The 15,012-nt window shown below is 46.9% G+C and overlaps 5 protein-coding genes across 5 annotated transcripts; 2 read left to right on the top strand and 3 right to left on the bottom strand.

The window, feature by feature from the left end:
- Window positions 1-2,642: 2,642 nt before the first annotated feature.
- On the top strand, window positions 2,643-3,632 carry N7520_008223 (uncharacterized protein; the record flags this gene model as incomplete). The annotated part of the gene is made up of 2 exons (XM_057142157.1): window positions 2,643-3,186; window positions 3,244-3,632. The coding sequence occupies 2 exons, from the start codon at window positions 2,643-2,645 to the stop codon at window positions 3,630-3,632; spliced, it is 933 nt and encodes a 310-aa protein (XP_056996163.1).
- Window positions 3,633-3,798: 166 nt separating this feature from the next.
- On the bottom strand, window positions 3,799-5,590 carry N7520_008222 (phthalate transporter; the record flags this gene model as incomplete). Its single annotated transcript, XM_057142156.1, is given in 7 exon segments — window positions 3,799-3,922; window positions 3,978-4,439; window positions 4,492-4,855; window positions 4,903-5,020; window positions 5,066-5,194; window positions 5,211-5,280; window positions 5,328-5,590. The coding sequence occupies 7 exon segments, from the start codon at window positions 5,588-5,590 to the stop codon at window positions 3,799-3,801; spliced, it is 1,530 nt and encodes a 509-aa protein (XP_056996162.1).
- Window positions 5,591-5,792: 202 nt separating this feature from the next.
- N7520_008221 (alkyl/aryl-sulfatase) lies at window positions 5,793-7,601 on the top strand (the record flags this gene model as incomplete). Its single annotated transcript, XM_057142155.1, has 1 exon — window positions 5,793-7,601. One exon carries the CDS (start codon window positions 5,793-5,795, stop codon window positions 7,599-7,601), a length of 1,809 nt encoding a protein of 602 aa, XP_056996161.1.
- Window positions 7,602-7,724: 123 nt separating this feature from the next.
- Window positions 7,725-9,349, bottom strand: N7520_008220 (fungal specific transcription factor domain-containing protein; the record flags this gene model as incomplete). The annotated part of the gene is made up of 3 exons (XM_057142154.1): window positions 7,725-8,456; window positions 8,556-8,759; window positions 8,810-9,349. The coding sequence occupies 3 exons, from the start codon at window positions 9,347-9,349 to the stop codon at window positions 7,725-7,727; spliced, it is 1,476 nt and encodes a 491-aa protein (XP_056996160.1).
- A 1,381-nt stretch (window positions 9,350-10,730) lies between these two features.
- Window positions 10,731-13,665, bottom strand: N7520_008219 (plasma-membrane proton-efflux P-type ATPase; the record flags this gene model as incomplete). The annotated part of the gene is made up of 4 exons (XM_057142153.1): window positions 10,731-10,777; window positions 10,834-12,943; window positions 12,996-13,226; window positions 13,294-13,665. 4 exons carry the CDS (start codon window positions 13,663-13,665, stop codon window positions 10,731-10,733), a joined length of 2,760 nt encoding a protein of 919 aa, XP_056996159.1.
- Between the last annotated feature and the right edge of the window lie 1,347 nt (window positions 13,666-15,012).

The raw sequence follows: 15,012 nt of genomic DNA, 5'->3' as shown, positions 1-15,012 counted from the left end.
AGCTTTCAGGGTGAATTCCATGTCCCTAGCGAATAAGGTTGACGCCATTCGTGTTGGATGAGGGCACCGTCATGATTGGATGTTCTAGATGTGTTGGAACCAACAGTTGTAGGGGATCGAACCTGATTCGAACCCCGGCCTCATCGACACTGCCCCGCTTTGATTTTGACTTATACTTTTTGGAACTAAATCCATCCCTGCTCTTACATACCGAGGCTCAGGAAGGCTGATAAAGGCATGGCCCAGACCTGAGGTCTCGTTTCCATATCCAAGTCCTGAAACGGAACGAAGATATTGTGTAGCCTGCTATGTAAAAATATTGCAATTATGAGCATCTGGATAATCTAGAACCACACAAGTTACTCAAATGCACACCAGAAGTCTATAGATTATGACTCTCGGCCCGTTCTCTTCGAACACGATCGGCTAGAGCACATCGCTTTATCAGACTAAGAAAGTTAATAGTGGTCTATCGATAAATAGTAATATTTCAAAAAAATATAATGTAGAAGATAGAAAGTAGAGTAGGTGGTATGTCTTTGAACCAAAATATGGGTAAATATTTAGCTAACGTAATTCACGAGCGAGCTGCGCACAAGGGCGAGTGCCGCAATCACAAACACCATAGTAAATGCGATAAATTACAACTCATTGTCTCAACAACAGTAGGCTATAGAATTTTCCTTAAAGCTGAGTTCTCTCAATGTGATATATAGCACTTGAGGCCCTTCAATGTTTGCAACGAGTTTCGAGAATTTTCACGAGTTGACGCCTGGAGGATATATACCGCACCTATTTGACGATGCAATTGTTGGTGTCATCAACTAGTAGTGAAAAAAGAGTTTAATTTATTTCAAAGGAACATGTTCTTCTGATAATCCTTATTCGTGTCTATCGGTTAATATAAGAATATACTAGGAATGCCGTTGTTGAAACATTATAATAGTAAATATGGCATTCACTATGGTGATGGGTGATGCGCCACTCGCCCGTGTGCGCCGCTCGCCCTTGAAATACGTCAACAGAATTAATTACAGATGCCTCAGCAGTTTATGTCAAAAAATCTGGCAGAACCAGGTAGTAATGGGCCAATAAAGCCATGTTCGTTACTATTCGTTGTCTCTGTCATGCTGGTCAGTCTTTGCACCGATTACTATCACCATATCCTGGGCAAGGGCGTATTTGGTGGCCTAAAAATGACCTTACATGGTAGGCACCAGCATTGACCATAGTCAATCAATGTTTCTTCCATAAACGTTCGCTGGCCATGAAAATCGTTGAGTGAATCTTCCTCGCGGACGTTTATTCCTGATTGCCTTGGACCGAACGCTTGAAAAAACCAACTATCAACTCGGGTTTGACTGGTCGGTCTGCATCCACGGGTTTCTTGTGTTGACATTTAGTATCGTCACCTCTGTAAGCATTGCATCAGAAGACTCCGAAGAGAAAGTGTGTGCCACCTCTCATTCTCATGGCGCGGAGATATCCAGCATACTCACTACAAATCGCGGGTTTATTTCTCGTTTGCTGGAAATGTCTTCCCCGTTCTTCTATATTCCGTCATACGCCGAGTCAATCTTATCGATGCGGAAATGTCTTTCTACTTGATCGCGATCACGAATGCGGGATCCATGGTTGTGCCACTTTCGGGTGGGGCACTTGCCAACCATATCAGGCGGTTTAGCACACTAGCCGGTGCCTCGGCTATTTGGGGCTTCATATCCTCTCGTGGCTATCCATTGGGTCCCTGGAGGGTATGATTGCTTTTGAAACCCTATTTTGTTTCTTTCCTGGAACAGTAATGGCGATATTCCTAGCTACTATTGCTCCGACTGCTGAGCAACCCAAGAAATTGGATCCTATATGGGGATGGGCCTCGGAGTGCTTAAATTCTCCGGGCTGACGGGAAAACCGATCACGGGTGCTATAATTAGCCGGCACGGAAGTTATTATCCTGCAATGTATCTGCTGGGTGTGCAGCCTAGCTGGAGCCGTGGTGATTTTTGCGGCTAGACTGTCTTTAGTACGGAAGAAATTGGTGGCGCGAGAAGGATAAACGGAGAAGGGGTTGAGCTTAAGGACCGTACGTAAAAGTCTCACTTCAAAGGTTACATGCATATAGATAGCCCGCTTATTTAGACGCAAATAGGGAGTTCCCGTGGTTAGATGACTGTGGGTCTTACTTAGGCAGCCGCATTGCTAAAAGCTGACAATGCAGCGTCAATAGATCAAATCCAGAGATCTAACTCAATATTATGACTGAATAGCGCTCAAATATCTCTCATATTGCATCAACTTAAAAGTATATATATGTCTAGAAACAGATGAAAGAACGAGTTTGGTTAATTGATCACTTCAACAGTTAAGCTTTGAGAGACATCTAGTCAAACCTTAAACACTGGGGCCTTCCAGGTACCACAAGGCTTAGCATTTAGGGGTCTAAGAGACTAAGAATTACCCATGGGGCCTTAAGTCAAACCCCCAACTTTCCCATTTCCACTTCTTTCCAACTTAGGCCACTCTTTTCTTGATATTCTTCTTACGTTCTCTTCGACACTTTGTTTTTTGTTCTTCTCTTTCGACAATTTCTTTTTGTTCTTCTCTCAATAACCGGAACTCTAGTCCACCACCTATCGCTCGTCATGTCAACAACTACGCCGCTCTCTCCACGACACGGGACACTACTCAGAAAACCCTTGGAACCAATATCGGTTCTCGCACCATTCTCTGCTCTCATCATATCTGTCGCGCTGGTTGTTCTATTTATGATCAGATTCTACATCCTCGAAGGCTTCCTCATAAAATGGCTTTACGGAGATACCTACACGGAGCTGAGCGAGATCAATCGACGTGGCTTCATCAATCATCACATTTCAGCAGCGACAAAACTGCTCATCCTGATCATTGCAGCATACCCATTTATCTGCGTTGGATTTGGCAACTCAACCTTTCACACCCTCTTCTCCCCCGGCTCTGTGGTAACACTGGGTGATGTGCTCGTCGTGGCGGCCCAAATCCTGATTGCCATGTACATCTCCGAGCTCATTTATCGTGCCAAGTTATCCCCTGTTGCTGTTGCACACCACGTCGGTACAATCCTTATAGGCCAGTCTGCTATCGCGATTAGTCTGAGGCTGGCGCGGGAGCCAGATGCCGATATCGAATTCATTCTGTGTACTGTGTGGGGTAAGTTCTCCTCCTTGCATCACATCCATGACTTCGTCTGACAATTCTTTCCTCTAGGTGCCTTCGATATCATTGCCGAGTTCTTTCCACATATCGCCATTATCCTTTACCGCGTTTATCCTGATCGTCACCATTTCCTCAGTCGTCTGTTTCTCGTATCATGTATGACAACGGCGATGGGCACGCTTTGCGAGACAATTGTTACGATGTGGTTGTTTGGCAGCCTTTGGAGTCGATGGCAGCTTGCGTTCAAGGTTGTCACGCCTATTTTGCATGTTGCGTTTTCGGTGACACAGATGCACGGAAGTCTTGTCTTTTGGCGTATGTATAAGAAACAACAGAGGATCATCCGGGATGATGAGGAGATGGGACGGGTTCATGAGGTTTCAACGTACTTCGATGAGCCTCTGAAGCCAAATAAGGCGTTTCTATTGCACCGGCTGTGAAGGCTTGTTCCTCTAGTCAAGTATTTGCAGGATTTGTACAAAAGTTCATTGAGGTTCAAAAATATAATCCAATGCTAGAGTGCACCCCATTAGAAGGCAGAAAACTTAAATCACTTCAGGTGCTAATGTCAGATCATCTGATTGTACTAGCAATTCCGAGTTTCAATTATAAAGTATAGGCAAATCCAGGCAGTCCTTCAATTACCAAGCTACCCTTCCTAGCTTGGCGATTTGATGTGTGGAAATATATCGCGAGAATGCCTGCTACAAGAAGTATTATAACATTACAGCTATGAGAATGGAGGTCAGCATCAGAACCAAGACAATTGATTCATAGTCACTCACACAATTGAGGCCATCACTCCAGGGAAATAATTTGGTGCATCCTGAGACCGGAAAACAACAGCTCCGATGATGCCCCCGATCCCTCCAAAGGTAACAATGCTAGCACTGCAAAATGCCCGCTTCCACTGGCCACGGATATTGTTTGCCTGCCAAGCAAGCACGGCAGGTATGGTAGCATTGGAGCCAGCTGCAACGAGGAAAATGCCAAAGTACTGCACACCAGGGGCAGGAACCCATTCCAAAATACATAAGCCGACGATAGTCTGCAATGCATTGTAAATGATGATTGGGCTCCGGATATGCCATTTATCGCCTGCCCACCCCTGTGCATACATGAGAAGACCACCAAAGAAATATGGCGGCGTGGACAGAGCCTGTGAGGCTCCTATTCCGAAACCAAGCTTCTGCGATAGAATGATGGGTTGGAAGAACGCTATACCGTAGGACACGACAGTGCTGCATCTACAGTGATAGAGTCAGCAACCAGACATAGCATAAACGAAGCCAGACCCACAAAAATATCATTCCGAATCCCCAAATCTTCAAGTCCGAAGCAGGTGCCAAAAACGAAGAAAGCGAAAAAGGCTCATCATCTGCATCACTCCTATCCCTATCAATTCGGCGAAGAATGAAGTCAATTTCTGTTGGAGATAAGAAATTGCGGGCTTTGTGTGCATCCTGTGGGAAACTGATGAGTAGCCAGTAGCCAATCGCTGCTATGACACACGTGAGGAGACCCTCCATCACAAAAATCCATTGCCAGGCAGACAGACCCCCAAGGCCTGCCATTTGCATGAAGCCGTAGGCAAGGACCCCAGAAAGAGAAGCACCGATTGTGCTCAGAAGATAGAAAGAGGAATAGCGCTTGTGAACGTCATCTGGTCAAGTCAACTTGAGTATCTGTAGATCGCATGGAGCGACTCACATCTGGAGTACCAAAGCGCAAGAAGATATATTGCCCCGGGGAAGAGACTTGCTTCGAATATTCCCAAGATGATGCGGAGTGCAATCATTACTTTCCAGTCATGAACGAATCCAAAACACTGTCAAGGTCAGTATAGTATACAATCAACATTCAAAATACATACCATCATCACCACACCCCATGTGAAGGTAATTGCGGAAAGAAAGATACGTGGGCCGATCTTGCGGACAAGGATGGAGCTTGGGAATTGAACGAGGACGTAGGGGATGAAGAAGACCAACAGAATGATGGACTATTTACTCAGCAACCAGGCCATCCAAGAGGTTCGAAAAACTGACATATCGGGAATTGACTTCAAGCTGGAGATCCTTTTGCATCCTAAAAATTGTCAAACGGTATTCTTGCTTATAGAGTCCACTCCTCACCCTGCAATTGACGCATTTCCCAAGTTTGTTCGGTCAATCAAACTAACAGCAAGAAGTAAACCGAGGCCCAGAATCAACCTCCGATCGATTTTATGAATGATATGGCGCTGCTCGCGAGGTGTGAAGCCGAGATCATCATCGACCGGCAGAGACTGCTCAACAAGCTCAGAATCTTTGTGATCCATTTTCATAGTAGATGAGTGTGAAGAAAGAGTTCCACTTGAATCGCTCTTTGGCGAGATCTGCAGGGGTTTTATTGTCATCTCGGCTCTTTCACTTCGGTATGATTTAGATCAAAGTATGGGGTAGATGCGGGGTGCCGAACCAACTTCGGTATATTCGGCTTTTGAGGTTCCCAGAACTCGGTACTTTCTTGATTTACATTCAAACTTCTTTTAATATTTAAAGACATTCATCCCCCATGGATTGATCAATATAATTCCTCAAATTGAGATTTTTGCTATCATGACCGACTTTCAGAACGCAACCCGTGGATTCCTTGGAACACTCGAACCAGGAATCATCAAGACACTTTCCGGCGAAACTGTTTGGGACAACAATGCTTATGGATTCCTGGAAAATGATCAGCAATGCCCACCGACAGTCCATCCAAAACTATGGCGACAAGGCCAGCTCACGGTCAAACATGGGCTCTTCAAAGTCACTCAAAGAATCTACCAAGTTCGTGGCTTTGACCTGTCAAATATGACGCTCGTGGAAGGAGAAAAAGGCGTGATCATAATCGATCCCCTGGTATCAAATGAGTGTGCTGCAGCAGCATTCTCACTATACAAGAAACATCGCGGGGATCGGCCTCTCACTGGCTTGATCTACTCGCACTCGCATATCGATCACTTCGGCGGTGCACGGGGAGTCCTACCACCAGGATTGGAGGATCAGATCCCTATTGTCGCCCCGGAAGGATTCATGGAGGAAGCGACCAGCGAAAATATCTATGCCGGACCGGCAATGAGGCGCAGGGCGAGATATATGTATGGAACCACTTTACCCAGGAGCGTGGAGGGCCAAGTAGGATGTGGACTGGGAATGGCTACCTCGAGAGGAACCACATCGCTGATTCCACCCAACGTTCTGATTTCAAATACCAATGATGAAAGACTGGTGGATGGTGTCAGAATTGTCTTCCAGATGGTGTCTGGCACTGAGGCGCCGTCGGAATTCAACTTCTACTTCCCTGACACCAAGGCACTGTACATTGCCGAGTGCGCAACCCACTGCATGCACAACATTTCCACTCTCCGGGGTGCACTTGTTCGGGATGCGAAAGCCTGGTCGCGTTACCTTGATGAAAGCCTTGTGCTATACGGTGGCGAGGCCGATGTCTTGTTGGCCGGACACAACTGGCCGACCTGGGGCAGAGCCGATATCACTCGCATGTTAGTTGAGCAGCGTGACATGTACGCCTTCATGCATGACCAGACAGTCCGCCTCATGAACGAGGGAATGACAGGTGTGGAAATTGCAGAGACCCTCAGCCTGCCCCCAGCACTTGACAGCGCCTGGCATCTCCAGGGCTATTATGGATCACTCAGCCACAATATCAAGGCTATCTATTCCCGCTACATGACATGGTTCGATGGGAATCCCGTTAATCTATGGAAGCACCCTCCCGCCGAAGAAGGTAAGCGATACATCGCGTGCATGGGTGGTATCGAAGGAACTATCACTCTAGCGGAACAATTCGCCGCCAAGGATGATCTGCGCTTTGCAGCTACCCTGCTGGGGCATGTTATTGCCGCAGAGCCAAAGCATACCCGGGCGCGTAGTGCACTCAGCTCGGTGTTTAAGAAACTTGGATTCGGAGCATTGAATGCAACTTGGCGAAACTTCTATTTAACTGGTGCAGCGGATTTGGCGCCTGAAAGCACCACTACACCATCGCCACAGAGCACCAAAACGGTGGACCTCAATCCATTGTTGAGCGTGGAGCAGTGGTTGTGTTCTCTTTCTGTTCAGATTGATGGTATACGCGCAGCTGGCAAATCTTTTGCGATTGATGTCACGCTGTCGGATCAAGGTCAGACCTGGCGCCTCATTCTGAGCAATGGTGCCTTGAGTTACCGGATCCTTTCGGGGAATACATCCTTGGAGAAACCGGGACTACACTTCAAAGTGGCCAAAGCTGAATTAAGAAGTCTACTTCTGTGTCGCATTAAAGTAGACGCTCAGATGTGCGAAGGTGACCCGAAGCTATTCCAAGATCTGATGCAATTTTTCCCGTGGGGAAACAAGCCTTTCGAAAGCCATCTCTGAGAAGTCTCTCACAGCAATAGACTAGGCACTCTTCTAAAAAGGCATCTGGCAGGTAAAAGTTCAAACCTCAACCCTGAATATTTTTTCATTTCGTGGGTCTATCAATTCAACTCGTGACTTAGATCAATTAAGCGAAGCTTCCATGTAGCCGAGCTGATATTCATGGAAAATCCAATCCAAATCATCATTTCCCATATCATCCATCCTTTCAAGAGCCATATAATCAGCAGTGTCTTCGCTCCCAACATCCGGATGCTGTATACGGGGGCTAAGCGAGGTAGGAAACGGAAACAAAGCCCTCAGATCAGAATGGGGAAGTATTCGTGACCAGGTTTCGGACAAAGAGTCCATATGCAGCGAAGAATCTGGAGTTTGGCCGAGCGAATTCATCTCTTGGTGACTTTTGGCAGCCAATCGCTCAATTATTGCTAGTAAAATTCTCGCTGGGGGCCATTTCAAATTCATGTATCGCAGCGCAGTCATCAGCTTTTTCAGCTCTTCGGTACAAAGTGTGTCTTTGCCTTGACAGGTGGAGCTTTGCTGAATTTGCGGAGCACAGGCTACCATGAGAAACCAGTTGTTCAAGGGCATCATGTAGTTGATCTCGTCGCGGAAGATAATCTCTTCGTATAGGTGGCTAATGCATGAAGATGCCACTAGGGAAACGGCGGATGCTGTGGCTGGTGGAAGTGAAGTACCAAAGAGACGGCAAAGGACTACCACACAGACGAAGTAATTGATATGTAGCTCGCAAACATCTCGCCTGAAATAGCGTCGATCATTGCCATCATAAAGGCGTAGTTGAGAGGTGAGATTGTTGATCCATTGCTGTAGCGATTGAAGGATGGCAGTCACCTGTAGAAATCAAAGCATCAGCCCTGGCTCGACATTTCACATCTCAGCGTGAACTTCAGCCCACCATGAATGTTTTCAATGTTTCACAGTGGCAAATACCTCTCCGTACTGTGGCTGGCCTTCCCGACCGTGGCAATCCACCATGTGGCCTGTTATCATACCAAGCTTGACATATTCAATAAAGATCTCGGCTTGAATATCTTGACGCTCAAAGTCCTGGAGCTGCAGCGGCCGCAAGTCTAATTCCGCGGTTCGAATAAACGATGGGCGTCCAAAGCAAGCGCTTAGCAGTTTGTCCTGCGCCTAGTCACGATGTTAGCAGACCAGCCAGAAAATGTCTTCACTAAACATACAAACAGAAACCACATCATCCGACGCGCATTTCCAGGATTTGTGAGCTTGGAATACGTAGACTCGCGATGCAGACCCATCTGATAGGCGAGGCGTGTTGCCAGTCCCGTCCATTGCCACGAACAGTCCAAGGTGAGGACCTTTGGCGGACTGACGTTTCTGAATATGAGAAGGCAAAGCGCTTTTAGTATATTGCGATGATCGACCTCGTAATTAGCATATAACAATGCTTTCGCTTTGCAGTAATATTCTTCGCTCTCTTGGAGGGGAGATTGAATCCCTGGGTGGCGTAGCAGACTGCCAACCATACATATGGCTTGGGATAAGAGCTTTGATGGCTCCGTTTGTAGATCCGCTCTGTCAATAACAGGGGCACGATGATAAAGATGTTGAAAATAAGCATCGGTGAACGCGTCAACCTTAGCTTTTGGTGGCAGTGTCTCTGCATCCATCGACTTCATGAGCTCAATGGAGAATCGGGCATGGAATTCTCCTAATGGTTGTGGTAATGGTTGATCAGCATCAGTGTCTAAAGGAGACATGAATGACAGCTCCCCAAGATAGCCCGGCGGATTAAATGGTGTTGAGTCAAGTGAAGTGAGTCGTTGAGTTGGGGACAGGCTCTTTTCTGTAGGGACCAGATCATTGTCACTAATTTCATTAGATTGCACAGTCACGGAACTGGGTAGTAAAGAAGGCGCGGAGTCGTTATTCCTCGCAGGATATTTACTGCGACCCCGCCGTCTGTAACAAACATTATCAGAACGTTGGAAGAGGCTCTTCAAGTATCAACTAACCGGCAAACTTGACGACGCCTTCTGCAATTACCGCAGATATCCCCTGTCTGATCGAGGTCGCATCGTACCTTGAACCTGGTCAGTCTGCATTTGCCAATGGTATTCCGCCGGATTATACTTTTCGAGCATGGCAGTGCAGGCACACGATTCTCGCCCGGTCTGCAGGTCTTTGTTTCCCCAGCATTGGTGCAGCAGTTATGCAAGAGAAGAATCAATCTGACCAATTGATGAATCAATGCATGAGATGCCGAGGCTCCCCGCATTGGCTAATTAAGCTCCGCATCAGAGCCCCACCGAGTCACATGACTTGACCCCTAATGGAAAGTGCGGACAGGGACTTGTGGGCCTGGTATTCCCCCACAGCCAGTGAAGGCATACCGTAGAGCATTCAGAAAGGAGTCTATGGAATCGGTAGGCAAGAAAAGATCAGGGAAAAAGGATAAAATCATCACTGGATAGTTGTATGAAGAGAGCAAAGGCAAGACCAGTCTAGGACCCTGAGCTAGTCCCGATTGGGGTGACAACAAACATCCAGCCAATCAGCAACCACTGAGCTTGATATCCGCTCTGGATAATAGATGTTGCATTAGAATTCAGAGGATCAACAGTCATGAGCTTCCGATTGAAGACCCGTGGCTTACGTGCTAGATTTGAATTGCACATTCAAATGTTGGATGCCATGATGGAGGCTGGGGAAATTGTGGAAGAAAATGACTGAGAATAATATGCATCGTCAACATTCTCCTTTTATTGGTATCAAACTTGTTTTCCTTCCTTGACCTGCATTCCATAAATTGAAAATTGAATAAGCTAGATCATGAGTATCAATTTTGATATTTAGTATGTATGAAAGGAAACCCAAATGAATGGAGAACATTGAATGTATAGGTCATTCTCTTTGCTCTAAAATACCAGACTATCTGTAGGTCAAATCGATCGAAAGAGTTGATTCAAACTTGAGAATTGGTACATTGGCGGGCTAGTAAGTAATACAGGTTCAATCCATTTCGGTAGCCATCCGTAGAGCAAAACATATAATCCAATGAAAAGAAAAGCTGCATCCTATTCCATATTCACTCAATCTATCCTCGATCTTCTCAAATTGATGGGACACCATCTTCCTATCTCAGACAATGTTCTCATGTTCAGTCGACACACGGTTGAGGTTTGCAACTGTAATTGTGGTTAGTATAAGATCGAAATTAATTATTATCTAAAGTGAAACTTACCAAAGTCCTCCCAATCTCGCTGAGCGCGGGGACGGCGGAAGAGCCGGCCATGCATCAGGTCGTTGAAACGCCCAGAGCGCTGAAGAAGAACGTAAAATGTGGCGCAGACCCCGGAAACACCGAGGGAGAAAACAAAGACCCTGACAATAGTTCCAGGTGACGTAAAGTGGTCGGAAAAGGCGCCGAAGGCACACATAAAGGTAGCTGCAATATCAACGACCAAGACCGCCACGCAGAGTGCGCAGGATGGTGGATTTTTCCAGAAAGGACCATTGTCACAAGTGTTCATACGAGTAATGAAGATAAGCCAATTTTGAGTCAATACAATCTCCAGAAACAGGACTGAGTCGCGGGCACCATAGCCTTCCACAATACCCCCCATCTCACCTCGCAGTAGCATGGAGCCCAAGGCAATCCATGAACCCGCGGCGAGGACGATCCCGAGGATAACAGAGATTCCCCAAAGCTTGTGAAGGTTCCACTTGACAGGAGCCTGAGCATAGGGCGCGTGGTCGTAAGCGATGGAAAGGGTAGCGATGTCGGCAAAGATGGCAATTAAGACAACCAGGCGCAGGTCAAGAGTTTGATCCAAGATGATAATCCACAGACCAAGGAAGAACTCAAGATGCAAAGACAGTGCGATACGGTAGATAACGTAGGAGTACATCCTGTGGAAGATTTGACGAGAACACTTGATTGCGTCGATGATTGCCGAGAGTCCAGGTTCGAGGAAGACAATATCAGAAGCAGAGCGGGCTGCGTCTGAAGCACCCTGAACCGCGATTCCTGTGTCTGCTTTTTTGAGCGAGGGTGCGTCATTAACCCCATCCCCCGTCATCGCAACTAAGTGACCACGCTGCTGCAAAATCTCCACAACTTTATACTTGTGCTCGGGAAACACCTCGGCGAAGCCATCAGCAGCTACTACGAAGTCATTTATCTCAGAACCAGGCATATCACCAGCTCCAGTCACACCAAGACGCTCTGCATTGTAAATATGCGTGCCTAATCCAAGTGAACGAGCTGTCTCTTTGGCGATACCTACGGCATCTCCGGTAAGCATCTTCACACGAAGGCCAAGCCTCTGTGCTTCTTGTATAGTCTCCTTGGTATCATGACGAGGAGGGTCCAAGCAGGGCACAATCCCAAGGATCCGCCATTCCTCATTGTCATTCTTCCGAGCAACCCCAAGGGCCCGGAATCCACGGCTGGCGAATTCAGCTACCTTTTCCTCATATAAATTTTGAACCGACTCGGAAATATGCTGATCATCCTGAATAGTCCGCAGAACCGACAAGGGAGCCCCTTTCATACATGTGATTTTCGCCTCATTGGAATTAAGCACGACAGCTGTGACTTTCTTTGAAACCGGATCGAAAGGATAGAAATCGACGGTCTTGTGCAACGCCATTTGCGCCTTAACACCGGGATAACGCCTAAGACTTTTGATAAAGACACGATCAATGGCGTCCAATCCTTTCTTCTTCCGACTTGCGGCCAAGCAAGCAGTAAGCATTAAATCATTGACTGTAACCCCTGGGAGTGTGAACGGGTCACCCAAAGCCAATTTGTTGCGAGTGAGAGTGCCGGTCTTGTCTGAACAGAGAATCTCTGCACCGGCCAGAGACTCTATGGCGGAGAGCTTTTGCACAATACACGATTTTCGGGCAAGCTCAGATGCACCAACGGCCATAGTGGTGGTCACAACTGCAGGAAGACCAACTGGAACACCAACAACCGTAAGGGCGAGTGTGAATTCTAGGATCAGTCGAATCCTATTCGACCGGTAGTACGAGCTGATCCACACCAAGAGCAGTGCAAAGCTCACAAGGGCCATGAGAATCCTAGCTATACCATCCAAAACCACGGTGAAGTGACCTTTTCTAGTTGATTCTTTGTTCACCAGGGCTGCAGCCTTCCCAACAAACGTCTTATCACCGATAGAAGTGACAATCATGCGCGCCTCTCCACGTTTAATGGTGGAAGATGCAAAGCATGAATCTTTTGAAACTTTAGCCACGGCAAGGGACTCTCCGGTAATTGCGGACTGATCAACCTGCAACTGGGCATCTTCATCGGCAAGCACTCCATCAGCCGGAACGATTGCTCCCTAGATCACAGTCAGTACGCTATCAGGAGTTGACAGCATCAGTTGGATCTACCTCTTCAAGAAACACAACATCACCGGGGACAACTTCCTGGACAGGAATGTCCATCTTTTCCCCACTGCGAAGAACAGTGGCTTTGAGAGCAAGGGTTTTCTTCAAGCTGTCGACAATGTTTCCAGCCTGGTATTCTTGAGCAAATCCAACCCCGGCGTTGAGCAGTAGCAGGCCCGAAATGACACCCAAGTCAATCCAGTCTTGCAGACCGGCAGACAGAATCGCTGCAACCTATGTGAAAGGAAAGTTAGCTGGTAGCGAAGAATAGTTGCATGCAGGCTTAAGGCAATCTACATACCTCCATGACAAACTGTACTGGCCCGACAAAAAGCATAAGGAACTTGACGACGTTGCTCCGACGTTCTTCCTGCAGGCTGTTCCACCCATGCTTGTGTCGTGCAGCTTCGACTTCTCCCTCGTTGAGTCCTGTATCAAGGACTGTTAAAAAGATGCATTCCGGCATGGGACAGTCGGGACCAGGGGTGATTATCGGGACGTTGGGATCGATATCTTGGCCATCCTCTGCTTCAAGCTCCGAGATCAGAAGGTCCAAGTCGTCTTCTGTCTCCAGTCGGGTGATGAGAGAAAGCTCCTTAGCTTCCAGCCCAAATTCATCAACACCGGAAAGGTTGTTGAGAGGGATCGTCCCCGAGTCGGCGTCTTGAGGCATGGTGATGAATGTATGGTGATGCGGTATGTTGATACAGTATGTGAATGAAGGTAGTGTGTAGTTGGAACTAGAACAATAAGCTTATCGAGGAAAAATACTTGATGTGCCTCACAGGTCAAGACTCACAGATTGAATAACTATACTGATGAGAAGTGTTGATCGAAAAGCAGGAAATAATTCGGGCAAGAGATGTATCACGGCAGAGATATGGCAAGGGCCATTCCGCAAAAGGAGAAAGAGCTATTCATCCAGCCGATCCGGGCTCGGTGCCTCGAAACTAAGTCTCCTGTGATCTCCATGGAGAATTGACTAACGACATTGCCTAAAAAGGCTAAATCGTTGAAACTAATGCACCCTCGGGAGATTGACGCGGCTGCGGAGCAACATGATGTTCGGAAATGCTTCTTGAAGTGGATTATCGACTCCAGAAACGCCGAACATTGATCGACAAACTCATGAGCAATAGGAAATATATGATGATATTGTCGGACATTCTCTTTTATATCAAATGGACCGAAACTTGATTGCCATGTTGATGTGTGAGACTAGCAAGTCAACGAGAACGAAACATACTGAGGCCTCAGGCATTAATATTATGTCAGCATCTGGACGTCACCGTCGAATGAATCGAAATTGCAAAAACATTTGAACACGATGATTCGGGAGTGAATTGGGTCTGTGGGAGCCTGACAATCGCATAACAGTAATCTTGAAGCTCAGTAGGAAATGTCGCCTGGTTTCATTTTCGACCAAACACCGCCGGCGTCTTTTCTGTGCTCTGATGAGACCAACCACAGTCACAATCCTCTGCGTATCCCCATTTGATTACCATAGATGTTGTTAGGTGAGCCTTGGGGGAAAGCTTCATTCTTGTCCTTTGTCTCGCTCTGAAGGCTACCCTAATCATTGCTTTAACTCTGCGCTTACCATACCCATCTTTGCTTCCCTTTTCCCATTCTCTGAATCTCTTGCACGTTCCTGACGGTCAAGTTGATCATCATCTTAACACTGTTTATCACCTGAGACTTCTTACCTTCCCATCAGCTTTCCAAGCTGAACTTTGTTGCTAAACTTCACTCCCATCTTTTGCGCGGTTCTGAAAGCCATCCTGATCACCACCTAACCCTGTGTATCATCCAAGTCTTCTTTCATTCCCATCAGCTTTGCAAGGTGAACGGTGTTTTCAACTTCATTGCCATCCTTTGCGTGCTTCTGAAGCCATCCTGATCATCGCATCCACCCTGAGCGTATCTCACGAACTCTCTTTTCATCCTATGAGCTTTGCCAGGTGAAACTTGTGATCAAACACCATCACAGCATCTTCCAAGGCTTTGACAACAATTAGTC

The sequence above is a fragment of the Penicillium odoratum genome (genome assembly GCF_028828045.1).
Source record: "Penicillium odoratum strain IBT 22623 chromosome Unknown utg000005l_segment0_segment0, whole genome shotgun sequence".
Taxonomy (NCBI): Eukaryota; Fungi; Ascomycota; class Eurotiomycetes; order Eurotiales; family Aspergillaceae; genus Penicillium; species Penicillium odoratum.
The sequence above is the reverse complement of the archived record's forward strand: the minus strand, read 5'-3'. Positions and strand labels throughout refer to the sequence as shown.